Raw genomic sequence first — 22,176 nt, forward strand, 5'->3', positions numbered from 1 at the left:
GGAAAGAGTTTATGAGTCAACAAAGGAGGGGCAGACCTTTTTCAGCCTGCCTCTTCCTCTCCTGTGACATTTTGGGAGTTGCATGAAAAAAAAAAAATTTCGCAAGAGATGAGTGTCTTGCTGTGTTAAGTGAAGGGACGTCCTTGCTTTGGTTGGAATCCGGTTGTTCAACCATTTCATGATGGAGATCTGGGGAGCAAGTTAAAGCTTGCTTGGAGTTGTGAAAGTGGCAAAGCGGAACTGCTATGGTCATTTGGCACATCTCCACTTTGAGCGTTAGGTGACAGGATTTTACTATAGAGTGGGGGTTTGTCATGTTTTAAATTAAGCACTACATTAAGCACTGATGAGGATAATGGGTTGTGATTCCTTTTTGTGCATTGACTTACTGGCTGTTTGTAATGGGTTGATAAAAAAAACATCTATTAGTCATGAAAAAGAGCGAAGCAGTCCACCCCCCTATTTACAGCCACACGGTCACTTCGTTGTTGGCTTATTAAGTCAATATTGAATTATGATCAAAAAGGTTGAAGTTACGGTTGAGATTGATGATTGGTGGTGGATAAACCGTCAAACAATCATCCAATTCTAGTCAATTAACCAATTTTCAAAATATGTAACTGAATCAATGTTGTTTTGTGGTTGAATTCTAATGACTGAAATGTCAACGTTTAATCCTGTGTTGCTCAACGCTGGTCCTCACTGCCCTGCAAGTTTCAGGCATTTTCCTAATTCAGCACTCATGATTTCAATTGATGGCTGATAAACTGGGTTTTGTGAAACACAATCATCTGAAAACATGCAGGTCAATTTGACTTGAGGACCAGGGTTGTGAAAAACTGGTAATCAAGCACTATGTTGAGATCAGTGGATTGTTATTCCTTTCTGTACATTTTCTTGTCTGTAAATATTATAACTGACTGTGTGCGATTGTGTTGACACTTGCCTTTTGGTATGGGAGAGCATGTGGTGGATAAGGATGTTTAGGGCTAGCTGCTGCAGATGGGTTAAAATGACTTAAGTCATTTTAAGTCTTTTTTTTTTTTTTTTTTTGTGATGTGCTTCTACTCCAAAACAGCTAATTAACAGCCTTCTGCAGCAGTCAAGTACTGCAGAAGACTGTTAATCACCCACAGATCGTTTCTGGTGTGTTGGATACAACCGATTTCTTCCCTGAATTGCATCTTCAGCTGTTGATTCGCTCTGTTGGTTCAGAGTTCTGCATCCCGACCTTTGACAGGAACCTCATAAGCAGAAACAGTATTGTTAATAGCTCTCCAGTGACTTCCTGTTTGCGGTACAAAATGAAATGTATTTAAAATAATGTTTGTGAGACTGGTGAGGTCTAAGTGGAAAGAAACGGATCTGTATTTTAAAAAAGGTTTAGAAAATTATTATTTGAAGAGCCATTTTCAGTTACAGTACAGCTTCAAGTCTTTTAGTGTTTGACCAGTTTCACACAAATCAACAAAAATGTCTGCCCATTTTTCTTTAGTTCCTCCAGATCAGTCAGTTAATATACTTTGAAACTATACTGACTACTTCAGTATTGATATATTTCAGGTCAAAAAGATGCAAGATAATGAGTTGTGATTTCTTTTTGTGCATTGACTTACTTGTCCATCTGACTAGGACATGTTTTCCAAAATCTGGCTTTCTGTCCATTTAGCTTATATTGTACTCATCTGACCTTAGATTTCTTCAAAGATCTCTAAAGATTACTGCTACTTCACTTAAATCAATGCATATCATGTGTAAGACTGGTCTTGTCGAAGTACAGACACAAATCTTTTTGAAAATCTATGAGAATGCATAAAAATGCTAGTTACGAATGCTCTCCATCCAACGTGATTGAGCTTAGGCTATTTTACAAAATAAATTATTAAAATTTCAGTAGATTTTAACAACTTATAGAGACGTATCAAAATAGAAATGGAGCAAAACCTGGTATTTAGTCAAGACGACTGAAAACAAAAGCATACTTGACTTTCTTCGGAAAAAAAAAAAAAACTTCCCACTTTAGTTATTCACAACTTTTGTTGGCTTGTTATTAATGAGGCAATGAAACGATTGCTTGGTTGTCTGATCTGGAAAATGTGAAGGAGGGTGTTGATGTGTGTTCATCCACCAAATTACTTTTGATTTAAAGTTCCTCATGAGAAAAGTGTCTGACGGGGTTAAACTTTGTTCTTGTAGGGTATTCTTAGGGCTTGAACTTCCTGTTTTATGCGACAAGGAAATGTTTTTGTAGGAGGGAGAAGGGCGCCTCTCAGTGGCAACCTAGAAGAAGTACATCTATTGTGCTTTATTTATTCATTAAACTTTAACTTGAATTTTTCTAATAAAAAATGAGTTATGAATTATGTTAAGGTCATTAAACCACTAGTAGAAAGATAGCTTACTGGTTTTGAGCACACTGATTAAATGAGGACCTTCTCTGCAGAGTTTGTCAGATGAAATGAAATGATAAAATATTTTTGGAACTTTTATAGAACAAGAATATTTCATTTTGCCTTCTGTCCATTTTATTTGAGTCAAAATGAGGCATTACAGTACAACTAGTTTTTAAAGTCACACTCGTCCCGAAAACAACTTTTTTGCTGATAAACTGTTTAGATAGGTCATTTAGGGTTTTATCTTTGTTTCTGTTGCAAATTTGGATATTTTGATGCCATTTGTTTAGGGATAGGGTTACTTAGCCTAAAACTGTCTCACTTTATTGGCCTTCCTTGGTGGAACACTGTTTTCTATAGGAGTTACACAAGTCTGAACCGTGTACATGGTGGAATACAGAAAATAAAGAGAGTCTGGGGTTATTTTATGACAAACTATAACTCACATTCTGATCAAGTGTACGCTACTTTTGTATTTTGTGTGTTGTTGAAGAACAACACACAAACTATTTGACAAGGAGAGAAATAAAGTAGCTGGAAGGTCCACGATGATTCTGGAGGAGCTGCAAAAATCCACAGTTCAAAAGAATGTGTTGACATGACTTCTTGCCTTTAAGGAAGAGACTCAAGAAAAGGTGTTTTCTTGAAAGAAAGCCAATGGTTATCCTTAAAAAGGCACGTACACTCACAGAGTCTGGTGAGAAATATTTCAATAAATGCCCTGCTGATTGACTAGGAGTACATGATCTTCCCCATTACTCATGGTAAAGGCATCATCATAGTGTGGGAAAGTTGTTCTTCAGAATGAAAGCTGTCCAGAGTTGTTGCAACAATGAACAGCTGCAGGTACACTGCTGTACCTGCACTGGCTCTTGCTCTGAGTCAATACTCAGAATACAAAGATAAATGGAAACTTTTCTTTGGATATTTATTTGTTAAAAAAAAACAGTTTCACTGGTTAGTTTTGTGTTGGTTTATTATCATATGAAATTATCATATAAAATCTCAATAGAAACACACCAAGCTATTAAAAGTGACAAACTATTAAAATGTCTCTGGCGTGTAAATACTCGTATAAGGCCATAGTCATACCAAAGGTTCTCTCTCATGCACATGAATTTACTATTTGAGCATTTAAGCTTTTTCATTAGGAAAACTCAATGACACTTTTATTGAGTGGGTTAAATACATTTATTCTTTGTCAGCACAAATGTTTAGTTCACTTGTTGTAAGCTCTTTTCTCAGCTTTGGTTTGGGAACATTAATACTTGTGTATTTTACTGGTTTCTTACCTTCCATGACCCCTGGAGATCTGCCCAGACAAAAGATGGTGGCCAGGGCTCAGAGCAACTAATTACATGAAGGGGATAATTGGACAGCACCGCCAGCTCCCGTTGAAGAGGGAGAATTTGTATTTTCTTCCTCTTGTAGCTTTTTGTATTTGACTACAGATTTATATTCTAAGTTTAATTTAGACTTTGAATACAAATGATTCTTATGTTCTTCTGAACAAAGTTTCGTCTTTGTTCAGGGGAAACTCAGATTTAAAAAATGTTTCTAGCAAGAGTCATTACAGGTGGATTTGGTATGAAACAAAGAATCACTATGTGGAGAAACAACTCCTCCTGTGTTATCGTGTTTGATCTGTCCTCATTCGTTTGATGAGTTTTCCAGAGAATAATCATCTGACTCGTATCTTAATTAATTAAAACAAAAGTGCAAAGTTTATATGTTCAGTTTTAGTTTCAGAATGCATTTGTGATGACATAAATTTATGCTCATACTTTAAAAAATATTTGCCAGACTACCAAAAATTGTGAAGGTTGCTGTTACCTTTAAGTAAGAGTGTCTGCTACATCACCTTCAGTCTTAAAGTTACAAAATAACTTTTCCAAACATGATAAAAGTAAAAATTGCATTACAGATCCAAAGCTTTATGAATTTTGTCCAAGCCAATTTTTTTCCAGCTCTAATCCTGGAGGTTCAGTTTAACATCCATATTATTGCAAACATTACAGCTTTTGTCCAACAGAGAAATCAATATGTTGTTACACATCAAATTGGAATTGCATATTTTATTTTCTCCATCACATTTCTACAAACACACACAATATATTTGAAGATTGTGCGCACAGCAGAAAAATTCACACAATATTTTATTTTCACAAAATACCACAATACCAGACAACTGCAACAAGAAAGGTTGTCTAATGCCTCGTCGCTCTTTGTTTTACAAGAGGTTGCTTTGATTTTACAAATCAGGTTCAGTTTTTTTTTTTTACAGGAAAAATGATGAGTCAAAGCTAAAAGTGTTTCAAATGGTTTAGCTTAGGTTTCTCCAAAGTACATCTAAAACGACATGCAGTTCTCCTTTTGATTCAAGCAGGGGAGAAAAAAACAGGTGTATTTGAACATCTTAGTGGTCACTGCTCACTGAGAGAAACCTTTCACCAATTACAAACACAGAAATGAAGAGTAAATGAACAGATCAGCTCGTCAAACTAACCGCTGAAGACATGCCACCGACAGATGAAGCAACACAAACCATGTACAGTGAAACCTGCAAAGCCTGTAGTCCATTAATCTGTAAATCAGAAGCTGCCTGCAGTCACACCTTGTCATCAGGCATGATGATGTCCCTGTTGAGCCCTCGCTTGTTTTTAATGTTCCCAAAGGAGAAAGAAAACACACCTCCAGAGGTCCCCTCTGCCCGTTTCCCCTCTCTGCCGTCCCCTCTCCCGCCTCCCTGCTCGCAGTCTGCGGGGCTGCCGGGCAGCAGGTTGGGTGTGGAGGGCGCTGAGGTGGCGGCTCCCCAAATGTACAATGTTTCTCCCTCTGGGCATGGAGGAAGGCCCTGGCTCAGGTAGCTGGGGCTGGGGCTGGGGCTGGCAGAGGACGGCAGGGTGCGCTGACTCCCGTTCAGCCAGTTGGAGGTGTGATCCGTTGAGCTCTTCCGTGAGTTTCCAGAGGAGCGGAAGGTGGAGGAGCGGTAGTTGTACGTTCTCCAGCCGGGGCGTTTCTGCTGATGGCAGTGGCACCTCAGTATCCGGATGAAGGCCAGCTTGAACTCGCGGCTGTAACAGGGGTAAATAATGGGATTCAGGCAGCTGTTGAAGTAGCCCAGCCAAAAGATGACTTTGAAGAGGGTGTCAGGAGGCCGCAGATGCACATTAAAGGACCCTGAGGACAACAGATAAAAGGAGATGGATAAGTGGAAAACAGCAGACTATTTTGTACTGAAAATCTTATTCTCTACAGGCCAATCTTTTCTTCAAAAAGAACCTCAAAATAAATAATGACTCAGTGTTTTGGTTATTCAACATAAACACTCTTTTTATTGGTCTTAAATGAGTCAGACCAGTCTCATGCTTCTGGACACTTGGTGATAAAATCAGAGATGCAACACGGTTTTGTGCTGATGTTGACAACTCGGTGAACTGCAGTCAAACTGTACTCCTCCAGTTCAGATAAACCACTCCAACAAGGCTTTAGGTTGTTAAACTACACACAAACTTAACAGCATGATAAAATAATAATAATAATAATAATAATAATAATAATAATAATAATAATAATAAAAACAATCCCTAAGAATATTGTTACTTTCTTAGAAAAAGAAGGCAACCATAAGAAATAAACCATAAACATCAAGCATTTTGTGATGAAATGCTTAAAAAGGAAGAGTCCAGAGATTCATTTTATAAATTTTTTGTTTGCAAAAATTGCACACTTAAATGAAGAACTTTTATTCTAAACCTCTTTGACTGAAAATGCTGAGTCTCGATTATGTAAAATGACAAAGGCAGAAGACATAACTTAGTAAATAGGATAAAAACATAACTGGACTGAGTGTAACTCTTGATTTCATGTTTAGGATTGATCCATATTTATCCAGCAGGTGGCAGCATTGATTAAAACGTTTTGCACAGAGTGAGTCAAAACATCACCACTACGAAACATTAACCATCAAAAGACAGATTTTGTGTTTAGAAACACCGTTTATAAACGGGTTGTGTGCTTATCTAAATAAAACATTGTAAAATATTTTTTAAAAGTACAAAGATTGATGCAATCTTGGATTCCTCTTTAATTTTGTGGGAGAGTTTTATTTCTTTGAGACGCAATCATTAAATGAAATGGTTGGTTTTAAGGAGAGGTCATGAAGCTTAAAGGCCAGTGACACATAAACTAACACAGGTTAATGTTGCGTGTATCGCTCAGGAAGACAGTCCTGAGCGTAACGTGTTGAAGCAGGCTTATAATGTTTAAAAATTAACGACTTCTGCACTTGTATCAATCTACACTTGATGACACTCGTTCCCCGATGTGGTTGAGATTTAATAGACGAGAATAACAGACACAAGTGCAGAGGAGATGAGAGGAAGTAGATAACAAAAGTCCATTAATACGCACAGCAAGAGCAGGATTAGTGTGAAACAGAGACATTATGTGTTCGCATGCAGGCAGATATGAAGAGTTCTTAAATTAAAGCGACCCACGTTCTTACATTAATGTCATGCTCCCGGAGAGGCTGAAGACGCATCGCAATTTCAGGATTTCAAGTGTGAAATTAGTTCTGGTAATGTATGACAGACGGATGAAAGCGCCTCGGTTTGACTTTTATAGGAACATCGGAAAGACGGCTTGAATGATTCCTTTTAGTACTGCATGTTTTATGTGTCACTGACTCATGTTGAGTGATGAAGGTAAGGGGTCTGCACACACATGTTCACTGTTGTTCTGGATGTTAATCCCATAAACAAAATAAAAGTCTACCTTGAGTGTTTCGGAGGCTTATGAACCAGATAGAGTTGTCTTGGCCTCTTGAGCTGCCAGAGTCTTTTCTAAGCAGCTGGGATTTTCACATGATTTTTTTTTTCCTTTTCTGGAAACCCACTTAAATGTGACTGCATGACTGTGTGAGTGATGAGGATGACTGGGATCCAGAGTATGCCTCTGCAGAGAGAGCCTGTCTTTATCCATCTCAGTTTAGGCAGCAGATCCTCATATATTAGGAAGATGATGAGTGTTGTCATCGCAAGCCCTGAAGGATCAAATGTTAACGGAAACTTTTTTCATTGGTTCTCAAGAGCATTTAATGTCTGATTTCAGAGATCAATTTTTCCAGACTGGTGTGTTGGCTTCTCATTTACCCAAGTAGGCAGGAAATTAGCCCAAATTCGCCTCTAGTGTTTCTAATGAGGTGTGCAATGGAGCCAAATGACCGAAACAACAACAGAGCAAATGATTTTTCATCACTTAAATGTGGAACTCCAAAGGATCTTAAATCAGATTGCTAAACTCCTAGTTTATGAAACCACAAATAAAAAATGTTAAATATTCCACAGACGGCGCTGCAGTGGAGTAGTACTAAAACCTGTCACAGGTTCGAGTCCCTGCCTGTTTACCTGTTTTCTCTCTGATTCACAACCCGCTGTCCGGTCTGTCACGTAAGTCACTAAAGCTGAAAATGAAACTAAAAAACTAAAAAGAACAAATACACAAATATAAAATAAATGTAATAGTTTACTCTATTTTATTTAGCTGAATTTGATGTATCAAAGTAAAGGCCATAACAAAGCTATTTACTCGGATAACTACCTTGGCACGACACCAACCAGAATAGAATTGGATGTCAAATCATGCCCCTGTGAAAGCAAAACCGCCCCTGTTAAGTATTGAAAGACTAAGTGGACGGAGCCAAGAGACACTGAGAGCCTTGGCCAAGCGTGGGGATGAGTGGCGGGGTGGGCCGGGCTGTGGTCAGAACAAAAGAAGCTCTGTTGCCAACTTGGCACTTTGTCACAATAATTAGCAACTTTTCTGACCACTTTAGCAACTGAAACACCAGCATGAACAAAAAAGTAAAGTAAATAGATAAATAAATTAACAGTGATTGGCAAATAAAGCTCCCCATTTAAAAAAAAAAAATCACATTTATTTCATCCACGCCATCTGGCTTTATCCTCAGCTTTTTAATTATTGGTCCAAAGTTCTTGCTATTCTGTCAGATATTTTTGACAAGAAATTGGAGCTTGACCACTTGACTGCATTGTTTGGAGTTGCACCTCCACAGTCCACACTGTGAGTATCAGTCATTTAGTTATGACAGCACTTATTTAGTTTTAAATTAGGGATGCACTGATATTAAAAGTTCAGCTGATATCAATACACCAAAATAATATTGCTGCTATTTGCAGTAACTTACATTTAAAGATTTTACATATATTTTAATATTCTTTCAACATCTTGGGAAAAAAAAAAAGACCACACTGGTGACCTCACCACTGCTTTTCTGCTTCAGTTCCCCAAAATCCTGTCCTGACCAGTAGCATAACCAAACCAACACCAATCTCTTCTCACAAACCAGTAAGAAGACCAAAATAAACATTGCTTAATATTAGCCCAGTATTATTTGTCAAAACTATACAGACATGTTAAAAAATGACTTAACATCAGCTGGTAGTGTTAGTGTTAGTTGCAATGTATCACACATGCCTAATTTGAATGACACGTTTCTTAAGTAGAAACAGTTGGTGGATATAATAACTAAGGTTTTAGCTTATTTTAACAGTGGTAAAAATTATTTTTTTTTTTGCTTGTTTAAACTAAAAACAGATAATTTATGTTAAATATTTCGGTTTCACATGTTTGTGGAACATAGCGAAGCTGTGTTAGATTTATTTAAGACTATTTTGCATAAATTTCATTTTATCCCATGTTTGAATAAGAGGTAGAACATTTTGGCTTAAAGTTAATTGAAAGACAGTGATTTGTTGTAAAATTTCTTTTCTTAATTTATTCAAAACAAATTGCAAAACAAATGTTCTCACAGTGCAGACCAAGCAATCAGTCATAACTCTTTCTACTACAACACACACACAAAAAAAATAGACGTTTGGTGCATTGCATATCTGTGCCTGATCAAATTTGTTCGACATTATTTAGAAGGCAGACATTTGTTTACATCAGTTGTCACGGTTTGTGATGCATTACAAACTAAACACCAGCACTGCATCAACAAGGCAATGAGATCAAGAGGGATTTGTTCTGCCAGACAGGATTACGTGAAGGTGCAGATTTTTTGGGGAGGGATGAAAGATTTCTGGAACACAGCTGCATTTGTCTTCCTAAATCTGGCCTTCAAGCCAAAAGTGCAATCAGGGAAGCAAATGGTTTGACTATCAGGATGGTAACTCACAACATGATGGTCATAAAAACCAACATTCAGAAACAATCAGGGTTTGTAGAGATGTGGGAACACTCAGGAAGGGAGTGTGTGCAGCTACAACTGTAGTTTATTGAACAGGCCTTGATTGCATTTTGGTACGAGTTTGGTGCTATGAGAAACGTATTTATTTAATATTGTGAAATTCACATGAGCTTAACTTTTAACTAATACTGGCGTCATTGCGCCAGCATTTTACAGCTGAACAAGGAGATAGTATAGTCTTGAGGGATCTTTCTCCCTCTCCCCCACAAAAGTGAGCAAAAGACCAGTCACAACTAAGAGAAGTGTAGTAATAAAATCCTCCATTTAATGCTGTTCACAGTGGACAGCCATCAAACACACATCCTCCTAAGAGCAATTTACTGCTACCTTCAAGAAAGGTAGCATGACAATACGGGAACAGCTAAGCCAAAGTTAAGATCTCAATTTATTACAGACGGAGGAAAACATCCATCAGGCATTTCTTATGAGAGACTAATACATTTTTAAAAGAAAAGTTGTACCCACAGAGATAATTAAAGAAGGCTCGTTTCTTAACATAAAATGTTTCAACTTTAATGCATTTACTTAACAGAAGAATAAAACGTCCAACGCATCAACTAACAGCACGTCCTTTCATGCAGATTGTCTTGAGTTTAACAAAACAAAAATCCTGTGGTCGTTAAGAGCTTATGTTTTGATTCAAAAGTGGAGATAGCCTCTGGATTCCTTCATTTGCTGTTCGATTACAAACTACAAATGGACTAAAATAAACTCCACCCTATTTTTCATGTTTGAAGCCTTAAATGTACCTAAAATCATTAAGTTTACTTAAAACCCTTTAAAAATGTGTCTGCTTCATAATCTTAATAAGGACCATCAGTTTTGACGGATCAGACTGAAAGAAAACTGTAAATATTATTGGAAACATGATTGAGACATTTTAGAACATATCCAGGCTTCTTTGGCTAAAAGAAAATCCAAAGGATGAATGGATGGATAGTAAAACGGACATAAAATTGGTATTAATGTGTTTTTCTTTGCTTATCCAGACCCGGAAAAAGATCCTATACTTATGTACTACTTGCAGTTTTCTGGGCCTCTAGATAAAAATATGTGTTAATCTGCTGCTTAAGGCAACAAATACTGAAATATTTTTCTGTTACAACTTGCATTATAGAGGAGAAGTATTTAGACTCAAATCCAGGGAAATGACGCATTAGATGAAAGCAAAGCGAGGCACTCTGACTCCTCACTTCATTTAAAAGCCTTTCTGATGGCCTGAGACAAACTCGGATATGCTACCTTCCTCCCAGGAGGAGCTAATAAAAATCGTGGCCTCTATCAAGAATTAAGAGGTGGGCTAAGGCCGTCACGTTCATGGATCTCCGTTACACAAACACGGGGGATAAAGGGCAGGAAACACAGGATAACGGCAGAGTGGCCTGTAGCCACATTGGGAACATATTTGTTTGTTTAATTTCTATGTGAACTTGCTCCATTTTTGTCCTTTCAGGAGTGTTTATGTTCAGAGCCTATAGTATAGGAGGATGCGATGGGCTTGAGCTGCGAGACAATGGTATAAATATACAGCAGATAACTGCGGGAGGTTTGATGTGGGTGGTGGTCTCGGGTTCTTCTGTTAAGAGGAGCGCTCGCACCTCCTTCCTGAGGACAGGCACACACACACATCTCACTCCGAAACACAGGAACATCTCAACAAAACTCTGCATCCTGTTATTCTCACTAATTGGAAGGAGCGATGCCTATTCTCTGCCATGTGAGGCACACACACGCACACGCATGCACGCACACACAGAGTGTTTTTCTATCCTCACAAAGCTCTGCAATGACTTCCTTTCATTTTCATTCATTTCCATACCCTAAACGTAACCTAAACTCAATTCACACCTTAAGCCTAAACTCTAATCTAAAAACAGAACTTCTTCTTATTGGGCCCCTGGCTTTGGGCCCATAAGGAGTTGTGGGTCCTCACATGTAGTACTTGTTGGTAAAATGGGCCTTAGAAGGTGAGAAATGCTAAAACACGCGCACACACACACGCAAGCACCCACACACACACTCGCACACACCAACTTCTCCCTCTGAAACTCACAAATCTTGTTTCATAACGCCTATAAACTTGATTAATGTGTCTCAGATTGAAAGCACTGTGGCCCTCACACAGAGCTTTCAGTCAAACCACAGTGTTGGGATATTTTTAGGAAATCACACTGACAACCCAGAGACCCCTTGCCTTCACCTTCCTCCTGCCCCAGAGACCCTACTGCTCTTCTCTGCCACCTTTTTATACATCACTTTGACATGCTGCCCTCTCATTATTTTCCCTCTTCTAAAAAAATCCCATCTGTTAACCTGGTGCACTGCTGATCATCAGCCCAATCAGAAACACACAGAAAAAAACCCTCAATAAATTTCACTTTTTCATAAAGGAGGATACGCGAGTGCTGGTTTCTGCAACATTTCGCATTTGGACGGTACAGTTTACGGCACCTTTGCAGGATATTTGTGCTCGTTCTGGGTGTTAAGGAGCTGCATGAAAATATGTGTTAGGATGTAACACAGGCAGCCCACTGATCACTCCTCTTTGTCTGAGCCGTGAGGATGAGAAACAGGGAAAAAAAAAAAAACATTGAGATGCATGACAAATGTCTCCACTGATGGGTCTCTGTTTTGCAAATTAAGTATAATCTATTAAACTCTTAATGAATGCTGTTAAATCAGTGAGGGTAGAGTTTAACAGGGTGTATCAATGAGGATGAAATGGACATCATGAAGCCAAGTCATAGTAAACTGTTCCATGTCTATAAACGGAGCTGTTTTAAACATTTCTTGACAAAAATCTTCTGTTTATGAAGTTATTGAACCCATTGATGTGACGAGTCTTGCTCTTCTTGTCATTTGGACTGATTCACTGGAGGTAATATAGAGGAGAGAACATGAACGCACTCATCCATCACTCGAAGCAGCTGCTTCTTGATTGAACGATTATTCAACTATCACAATGACGAAACGTTCTCGTAGAAATCAAAGCTCAAGATGTTCGTATGCACGACGGAGGTACATTTTTCTTTCATGGAAGACTTTTAGTCTTCCATGCATTTTGTTGACTGTTGTAGATAACAGACACAAAGTGGTGCACAACTGCTGCCCAAATGTTTCGCGAACAAAAGCGGAACACGGTGGTGTGCATCGACTGATCCAGTAGATGTTAAAACTGCTGGATCGAAACACCTTAAGTTGTTTGGATCTTGTTGGAATTTTGACACAAATCTTCTTTGCAAAATAGAAAGCATCACGTAGGTTTAGGTCTGGGATTGACTGCAGCGAAATCATCCTATTGTAGATCTGGTTGGATGTATTAGGTTCTTATTATGTTGGATAAGAAGTTTCCAGTCTTCTTCAGCCACCAGCAGGTTTTTTTTCCAGCATGTCCTTTAGCTCCATCCATCCTCCCATCAGTCCCACCTGGAGGAAATCCATCCTGCTGTATGACGCATGAGGTCAAGATGCTCTGGAGCAAGTTTTCATCCATGAATGCAGCGATGTCTATGCACATCGCTACATTCATCTTTCCCTCTGTCCTGACTTGTCTGACAGTTCTGTTGCCCCTCCCTCACCTGTTTCTGTGGTCTCTCAGATATTCCTACATAAATCCAAACAATGTACTTTCCAAGTCAAAGCATGGAAACTAAAGGAGTGTTGCTTGTAATGCTTTTTTAAAAGTATGATATTGTACAGGCCAAGCAGGCAGTTGTGAGAGAAAACTAGATCCAGTCATCATGACCTTAATGATTAATTAAAATGTCTGTACTAGTATTCACACATCTGTCCTCACTTGATCCTAACCAATTGCTTAAATTGTGTAACTCTTGTATTTTAATATAACATATTCTTGATTTAAAGCATTAAAGTAATTTATGGACTTTAAGAAATTTGTAGAATTTGTGAAGCTTTTTTTTTTACTTTAAGATGCTCATCATCATATCCTTGCTGAAATAGCGTAAAAAAAGAGCTATGCATGTTTAGTATTATGATATAACGGCATAATAAACAATGGAAGCTCAGATGGAAATCTGTGCTTTTTATGCTTACAAGGCCACCTAACTCAGCTTCTGATAGCTCGATACAAAAACTATTTATTACTCTGAGAAACACTTGTTGGCTGCATGTCAGAAGTGATATGGCCTCATAGCAAAAATTAAAAAATGAATAGAGGAAAGTCAGGAAAATAGGAAGTCGCTGGTAAAAATTGGCAGACTGAACTTGTGCTTTAAAAATAAAAAAAAGATGAGAAACTGCTCAGATGTCGGTTGGAAAATAAAAATCAAGCATGAAAGAGGATGAAATCTATTGGCCAGCAAGAGGTGGAGAATGAGTGCTACTGGTAAGTTTTTAAAAATCTAAAATGCATTTTGTATTTGGACACCTTTTACAATTTTCTTTCTAAATATTGGAATCAAGTGCCTTCAGAAATCACAAAATTAGAGTCCATCGTGTGTAATATCATCTGTGTGCAAATCAAGTTCAACTACAAAGGCTTCTGATGGACACTAGAAAACATTAGTGAAGAAACGGCTTCATGAACACCAAAGAACTGAGTGGAAAGGTCAGGGGAGAGAGGTTCAAAACAGAGTTAGATTATAAAACATTAGCTAAAGCTTTGAGCATCTCACTGAGCACAGTTCAATGTAGTATCAAAAAATGGAAAGAGATTGTGACACCACAAACCTAAAGTGGAACAGCAGTTCATCGAAACTGACAGATCACACAAAATCAGGGAATCAGCCAAGAGATCTGTGTCAGAGAGTCACATGTCAAATCTGATGACAGGACAACTGTGAGTCTTGCACTTCACAAATCTATCCTTTATCAAAGAGAGGATAAAATCTGTCTTTACGCGTAAAAAAAAAAAAGCAGTGGCAGAAGCATTTTCTTCAACAAATACCTGATAAAAATGGGTTGAACAAAGTATTGCCCTCTACTTCGGCAAAAGACTTGAGACTGGCTTCTGCTTCAGCAGGTCAACGACCCCAAACATACAGCTAGAGACACAATGGAAATGTTAGATAAAAAGCCTTTTCATGGCTTAGAATGACTTAGTCAAAGTCCAGCCCTGAATCCTACAAGAAAATGTTCCAAATACTTGAAACTTATTGTTCCCAGAATCTCTCCAGACAGCTTGATCTGTTTTGCATCGAAGAATTGGGGAAAAAAATCTTCTGTCTCTATATGTGCAAAGCTGGTATAAGCATGTAACTGCAACAAGAGGTGGTTCTCAAACTTATTGACTCAGTGGAACTGAATACACATATATGCAACACTTTTAAGATTTGTATTTGCTAAAAATAACATGTGATATAATTTACATTTGATACATTTTTGCTGTAATACAAAATGTGGGAAAGTTTGACTATAAAATAAAAAAGATATAAACATTTATAGAAATGGATGGGCATGCTGAAGACTGGTAGTTGTAGCAAGGTAGACACAACATTGATTGCTAAGAAATGTAAAACACTTTTCTTACCTGAACCAAAAGAATGAAGAAAAACTATTTAAACAGAAATAAAAATAGAACACAACCACACTTTAACATAAAGTGTAATAAGGGTTTTTCTTAATTTCAGCCTCATCCTCAATAGTTTAGAAGGTTAATATAAAAGAAAATATTTCTTGTGCATACTTAGAGAACATAGACCTAAAAGTAGACCACAGCAGTCTGGAAAAGCTCTTACTGCTTTTAATTAACACATTTTGTGTATAAAACTGCTTCTGACCTGCAGAGCAAAGCATTTACCTTGAACCGCTGACTCTGCAGCTCCTCAGGTGGTTTATTTTGAGGAATTTTCTTATTCAATTTGTAATGTTTATTTCATGTTTTGAAATAATTTCTTAATGCTGGTAATCTAACATCAAGGAGCATATAAACATGTTTCAGCATGTTTAATCTGACATGTCAAGCCAAACAGCGGAGTGTAACGTTGTGGACTGTATGGCAAAAGAAAAATGTTAAGTGACTGGAGTTTTAAACATGTAAATGTAGTTTTACTCCCGTATAATTCCTCTCCATGTCTGTAATTAGATTATTGATATTCAGCATTTTCTTTTGCATACTGAGACACAGGAATGTGACATAAGCCAACGTTAAATCCGCGTTTGTTCTGAGACTGATTGAGTTTTTTGGGGCTGCTTTTGATCAGTAGTTGAAGGCTTGGAATACTGCTAACATTATAAGAAAACTTTGAACTGTTTTCTTACAGTCTTGATATAATTTGATTCAAGTTGAGAGCGTAAAAGGCAGCACAAAAGTTTAAAAACTCAGAACAATGAGTCAACCCTGGTTGTCTGCTTGCCATTTATGTTCAATAAACCATGGTATTTACAAAATCTGAGCCAGACAGGGCAGGGCAGTAATGACAGGGGGGGAAGGGGGATGGGGATCACATAGTCTATCCAGAGGCACTCAGGGGTTGTGACCTTTCAGACCTAAGGTCACTGCAGCTCTATCTGGAAGCATGCAGCCTTACTTTCATCTGTGCAGTCTGAAAATCTACAGAGATGGACAAGAGGGAGCCATGTCCAGCGTCACAGACAAAATCCTGAGAGAAATACATGAACACACATTCAACCCATGCATTTCATGTATGGCAACCACCCGCCACCCTGACACACACACACACACACACACACTGGAAGTCAGGTCAGCACACATGGCCTATTTGTGACAGCATGCAGTTGAAGAAAGCTGGGTTAATAACGTGTGAAAACGGAAATCCCACACTGTGGGTGGAAGCTAACAAACGCTCAGGGAGCAACAGGAGAAGAGTGCTGCCTGCGATCCTATCGGACTAGGAGAATTTTAATTCAGTCTCACCAGAGCCTTGAGGTGCACAGTCAAAGAGAAAAACAGTGGAGAAAATGGGAAAAAAATGCAAAGAAAGTGTGCACCTTCTAAAAGATTCAGTCATGGCAGAGAGCTTCCACTGAAGATGAATTGTAAAGACTTTTCTGTCAGGAAAGACTTGAACTTGCCTACTATAAACGTGCATTAAGAGGCATAGTGCTTTGTTTCAGTGTATCAGTATGCTATACATGGAGAAGGCGGCAGCATTGGGAGAGGAGAGGGGCTCCTTGGCAGTTTGTCCCATGCTGTTACATAAATGGGGCCTTCCGGCTGACCCCTCTCCCTGGAAATCTACACTTTCAAGGCTCCTAAATCTGCAGCCTCTCACCAAGAATACCTTCAAGCGACAATCTCTGCATCTTTGAGGATATCAGGCTCAAAGCCTGAGGCATGCACGCTCCCTCATCTGACCACGGCAGACAAACACACACAGAGGCAGCAATGCACAGAAGCAGCAATGCAGTGCCTTGAAAAAGAAACAAGCGCGTGACATTTTGTGACATTACAACCACTAATTTTTACATGTTTCTTTGGAAATTTATGTGGTAGATCAACACAAGTTAGTGCCATATCATAAAGTGGAAGGAAAATTAAACATGATGTCGGGAATCCAGCTGAACTACATGGAGAACAATTACTAAACTGCACACAAACGGGAATATAAAAATAACAAATGCCAGTATTAAGCTATTTCTGTGACAACTTCCAGGAATAGCAATGATCTTATGGAGCTGCAAAACTTAGCACGTATTGGTGTCTACTGTCTTTTGCTTTTGCTCCCAAAAACTGATTGTGATGGACACGCATGGACGTCTTGCTGGCCGAGTAAAAAACTGGATCTTCGAAGATACCTTTGATCCAGAGTATGGCCTGCTCTCTGTGTATCTAAGATTAGCTGCCCAAAACTGTCTAACAGATTTTCTACAGTAAGAATTTGACTCAAAGATGCTCCAAGAAGAACCCGTAGGATAAAAACATTTTTCTTTTTTTTTTGTTTATTGTGATTTACTTTTTTATGTTTGGCTGCCAATTTTTTATTAATGGCACACTAAGGCACATGGGACTAATAGGAGTTGCTGAGTAGCGCAGTAGCCAATTTTCTTACCACTCCTGCCATCCACGGTGAACATGTAGTTCTTTGTTAGGTTTGAAAGCTAATTTGCTAATATTCCACGTATTGTTATTTAATACCAAACCTCACTAGGCAGGACAGAAAGCCATGACTGACAGAAACTGTGAGATTTAAGATATGGATTCCTGATAATATCTGACTTATTCATTGAGATTGCAATTAACAATTTTCCTTGGCACTTATTGATAATTATTCATGACCAAACAAAACCTATTGTTGCACATTGGCATTCATTCATTTCTTTCTTACATATAAAAACTGTACACTTTTATTAAGCTCACCAAATAAACTCCCATGAGGTTTTGTCACTGGATTTCCCTCTATTTAAATCTATCTATCTTCCCTTAACTCTGATGGCTTTCCTGCCCCTGCTGAATAAAAAAGAATCCAACAGCATAATGCTGCCACCACCATGTTTCAGCATGGTGGTGGCGTGTTCTAGGTGATGTCTATTGCCGTTTTTCCTCCACATGCAGTTAATTTGCAAGCATAGGACAAAAAGTTTTACAAAACCTTCTTCAACATATTTGCTGTGTCCCCTACATGAATTGTGGCAAGCTTTAAATGGGACTTCTTGTGGCTTTCTTTTAACTTTCTTGCATTTATCTTTCCAGTATTCCATAAAATCCAGATGTGTGGAGTGCATGAATAATCTCTGCAAGTCCTCCAGAGTTAACATGGGCCTCCTGTCTATTTATCCAAATAATGTTCTGCTTGTATTTATCCATAGTTTAATACACCAAGACAGAGAATTAGGTCAGTATTTTTGCCATTAGTGACTTGTTAAGAGTTAGTACTGCTGGATGTGTGTAGCTATATTAGATTAAAAGGGAATAAATACAAACTAATGCCACAACCTATATGCAAAAAATAGGGGAAATATGCAGTGTATCCTTTTCTGTGTAATTCCCAAATATGTAGAGAGACTTGGTGGGTTTTTCTGACCTGCTCACCACATTTTTCCTTTCTTACATTGCTTAATTCCATTTGCAGTTTCTGAAACAGACCCGTTAGTGTCTCGGCAAGATTGACGAAAACTGAGCAGATCGGAGGCCACAACCGGATTAACTAACCGAGAGTTAATACAGCAAACGATAACAGGAATTGTTTGGATAATTTCAGTAGAAATTCCTCCTCAAATTCCTAAGTGTTTCATTACTTATTGAAGTCCCTAAATTAAACGGGTAAAATCCCATGAAGTCTGTGAGTTTGTAGATCATGTCCCACAGTTTGTAGAAATATTAAGTCTCAACAAAGCGGCCCTCCTCTCTGCCTGCAACTCCTCCCACAATGTATCTATAGACAACCAGAAATGCACTAATAAGGTTGTTTCTCCTGCTTAAAATGATTAGTTATTGTTATTGTTATAATATTATCCACATTTATGCACCACAGCATAAAATGAACCCCAGTTTGATTTTGTGGTGCTCAAAAAAATACATATTAGTACCTGCTGCTGTTTTATGCGTAAATAGTGAGAAATCTAAGTCCTGATGCTTGGAATATGGTTGGGGGAAAATCAGATGTTTTTCAGACCTGCTGGTCAGAAATCAGTGGGATTGTGGGAAAACCTTTGTAAAAAAATAGAATATTGCTGAAGTACATTTAAAAAAAATTAATAAAGAGAGAATATAGTTTGTGCTTTTAATACTTGTTTGAGCTCTTTGAGCATCAATTACTCAGTGCAGAGTTCCTTGCATGTAAAGACTTTTTTCTTCCACTTAATTTTCCAATAATATATTTGGACATCTCATTTTGTTTTCCCTAGTAATTTGAATTCATAATAATTATGTAATGTCTGAATGTATATGTGACCTCTGAGTTTGAGTTTTACTATTTGAATCCAGTTACTGAAATGCACTTTTGATGATATTCTATATTTTCTTGGGATACACCTGAATGTGCTTAATTTGGACATTTGTACATTTGTTAGTCTGATCTGTGTAGAGTTTTGTTGGGGCACCACAGCACTGAGCTGTTTTCAGAAACATCAGATTGTCCCTGTTTTCATTTTTTTAAAAGTTTTTAAATTATAGGATGTTCGGGATTGTGGCTGTATTTTTGCAAACGACTACCTGTCATCATAACCGAGTATAATAGAGCGCTTTGTCAGATGTGCCCTGCTGAACCTACCTATAGGGAGGGCCAGAAAGAAAGGCAGCCAACATAGGACGAACATCCCGACCACAACTCCCAAAGTTTTAGCTGCCTTCTTCTCCCGGGAAAATTTCAGGAGCTTCACAGTGAGGGAGCTCCTGGCCTGGTTCGCACGGCCTTTCCCGGTGCCCGGTGCGCCGGGGTCCTCGTGCACCTGGGAGCCCTTGTGGATCCTGAGGGTCAGCTCGCTGTTGTTCATCCTCTCCCGCATCACGCCCGCCTCCAGGTTCTTCGTGGTCCTCTTGGCCACGATGTAAACGCGGCAGTACATGGCCAGGATGACGGCGAGCGGGATGTAGAAGGAGCCGAGAGAGGAGAAGAGCGCGTAAAACGGCTCCTCTGTGATGAGGCACACCGTGTCGTCCGGCGCCGGCGGCTGCTTCCAGCCGAACAGAGGTCCGATGGAGATGACCACCGAGAGCACCCAGACCCCGAGCATGGCCAGCAGAGCCCGCCTCTCCGTCACAATACCCGGGTACTGCAGCGGGTGGCTCACTCCGATGTAGCGGTCGATGGATATTACGCACAGGCTCATGATGGACGCCGTACAGCACAGCACGTCCAGCGCAGCCCAGATGTCACAGAAGATCCGGCCGAACACCCAGTAGTCCAGGATCTCCAGGGTGGCAGAAACCGGCAGCACCGTTGTCCCCAGCAGCAGGTCGGCCATGGCCAGGTTAAGGATGAAGTAGTTGGTGGGGGTCCGCAGGTGCCTGTTGCACACCACGGACAGAATGACGAGGATGTTGCCCGCGATGGCAAAAACGATGAAAGCCCCCAGCACCAGGCCGAGCAGGGCGGCGCGGGTGAGGTCCAGCTCGCCGAACCCGGTGTGGTTCGTCCTGGAGCTGTTGGTGGAGTTGACCTGCATAGAGTTCCACTCGAGGTCCGAGGAACCATTTTTCCAAAAGTTTGTTACATCGTCAGTGCTCAAACTCATTTTGAGTCACGACGTGCTCCATAGCAGGCTTTCTATGACTGTGACTAAAGAGTCTGTACTGCGTGCAAGTGCTCAAACTTCCGCGTGGTTCTTTTAAAAAGTGCCGAACCATGAGTCCACATTAGTCCACTGCGCAGCCGATCTGTTCGCGGGCGATTCCTCTCCCTCCACATTCACGAGGAGAAGTGAGGGCTGTGGCAGGCACCTCCTGCCTCCTCTCCTCCTCTCCCACACACAGTGCTGCCACAAACTGACCAAACATACCCAAAGCGAGCCGACAGAGTGCGCATGACGCACAGCACAAGGAGAGGTGACTCTTCGTTATTTTAACCGTGCAACTCAGTCAAACAAATTTGTATGTCGCGATGCAAATTATTGTTTTGCGCTTTCAGGACAAAATTATTATTTGTTGCAACAGCTTCGCGATTTTATGGCTAGACCTGGACAACTTAGCGGCCTTTATGGTGGCAGTGACATGTACGGGAACACCCCTTTTCCCACCAGAAGAGGTTGCCGAATTGAACACATAAAGTGTTGCGCAAAATTCGCATTAACTCCCCCCTATCCTCCCCATGGTCAGATTAAAAGCAATCAGCTGCAAACGTTTTGGGATAAGTCTCCATACCAACTTTTTTAATCTAAAAACTAACATTTTTTTTTTTTTTTACCTTTTGTTCCAAAATAACAAAGACTTAGTCAAACTGACTAACTTGTAAATATGCATTTACATTTGAAACAATTCCCTAAAGTTTTAAAATTTCCTTCTGTTATTTGTACTGAATTTTAGATAAACACTCTCATTATTAATGTGATTATTTTTCCTTAGTCTAACACCAATTTGTGGTTACAGCACAAACCTACAGTGGCTCAAAGGATTCTGTGTTGCAGTGTTGCATGTTTGTTCAGGCAGAGCTGCAATACTTTCGATGACTAGAAAGAGAGTACATCTCAAAAATCCTAATTCAGGTTCGGCTCTGGACTTCATGGTGGGCAGCTCATGTGTGAAACTGCTTCCTGAACCCAGTTGTATCCCTATGAATCCCAGCATTGTCCTCAAGAGTGACAAGGTGCAATAAACAACCCGCTCACATTGTTGCAGAAGGAATTCGTATCCTCCGACTGCATCATTTGGGGTGAAATAACGTATTGTCGACTAAAACATTTCATTCTCTGCAGTGTTTTTCCAATAACAGACTCTTAACAGTATTCTCAATTATAGCCAAATAGTAGCTTATGACATGCAGGCACTATAACTCACAGCATGTGAATTTGTGATTGTTTTATTTGTGATTGTTTTATTGACAGTAAATGCAACATGAGCGGTTTGAAATGTGAAATTGATTTTTGCATGCTTACTTGTGTAGTCCTACGCAGCTGTTTGCTCCAGTTTGACTTCTCATTAGTCAGCAGGAATGA

At 39.3% G+C, this 22,176-nt stretch overlaps 1 protein-coding gene across 1 annotated transcript; it reads right to left on the reverse strand.

Moving 5' to 3' along the window:
• Window positions 1–4,448: 4,448 nt before the first annotated feature.
• On the reverse strand, window positions 4,449–21,189 carry LOC129362475 (alpha-1A adrenergic receptor-like). The gene is made up of 2 exons (XM_055034001.1): window positions 19,797–21,189; window positions 4,449–5,573 (listed from the first exon to the last, which is right to left on the reverse strand). Exons 1-2 carry the CDS (start codon window positions 20,758–20,760, stop codon window positions 5,002–5,004), a joined length of 1,536 nt encoding a protein of 511 aa, XP_054889976.1. The 5' UTR covers window positions 20,761–21,189; the 3' UTR covers window positions 4,449–5,001.
• Between the last annotated feature and the right edge of the window lie 987 nt (window positions 21,190–22,176).

Source organism: Poeciliopsis prolifica, unplaced genomic scaffold (assembly GCF_027474105.1).
Source record: "Poeciliopsis prolifica strain line A6 unplaced genomic scaffold, Auburn_PproV2 SCAFFOLD009, whole genome shotgun sequence".
Classification (NCBI taxonomy): domain Eukaryota; kingdom Metazoa; phylum Chordata; class Actinopteri; order Cyprinodontiformes; family Poeciliidae; genus Poeciliopsis; species Poeciliopsis prolifica.

Excerpts from the sequence above, each read along its gene's own strand:
- LOC129362475 (XM_055034001.1), bottom strand. The coding sequence starts at position 20,760 with ATGAGTTTGAGCACTGACGATGTAACAAACTTTTGGAAAAATGGTTCC. Across the intron at positions 5,574-19,796 it reads CTTTCTGGCCCTCCCTATAG|GGTCCTTTAATGTGCATCTG; the intron begins GTAGGTTCAGCA and ends TGTTGTCCTCAG.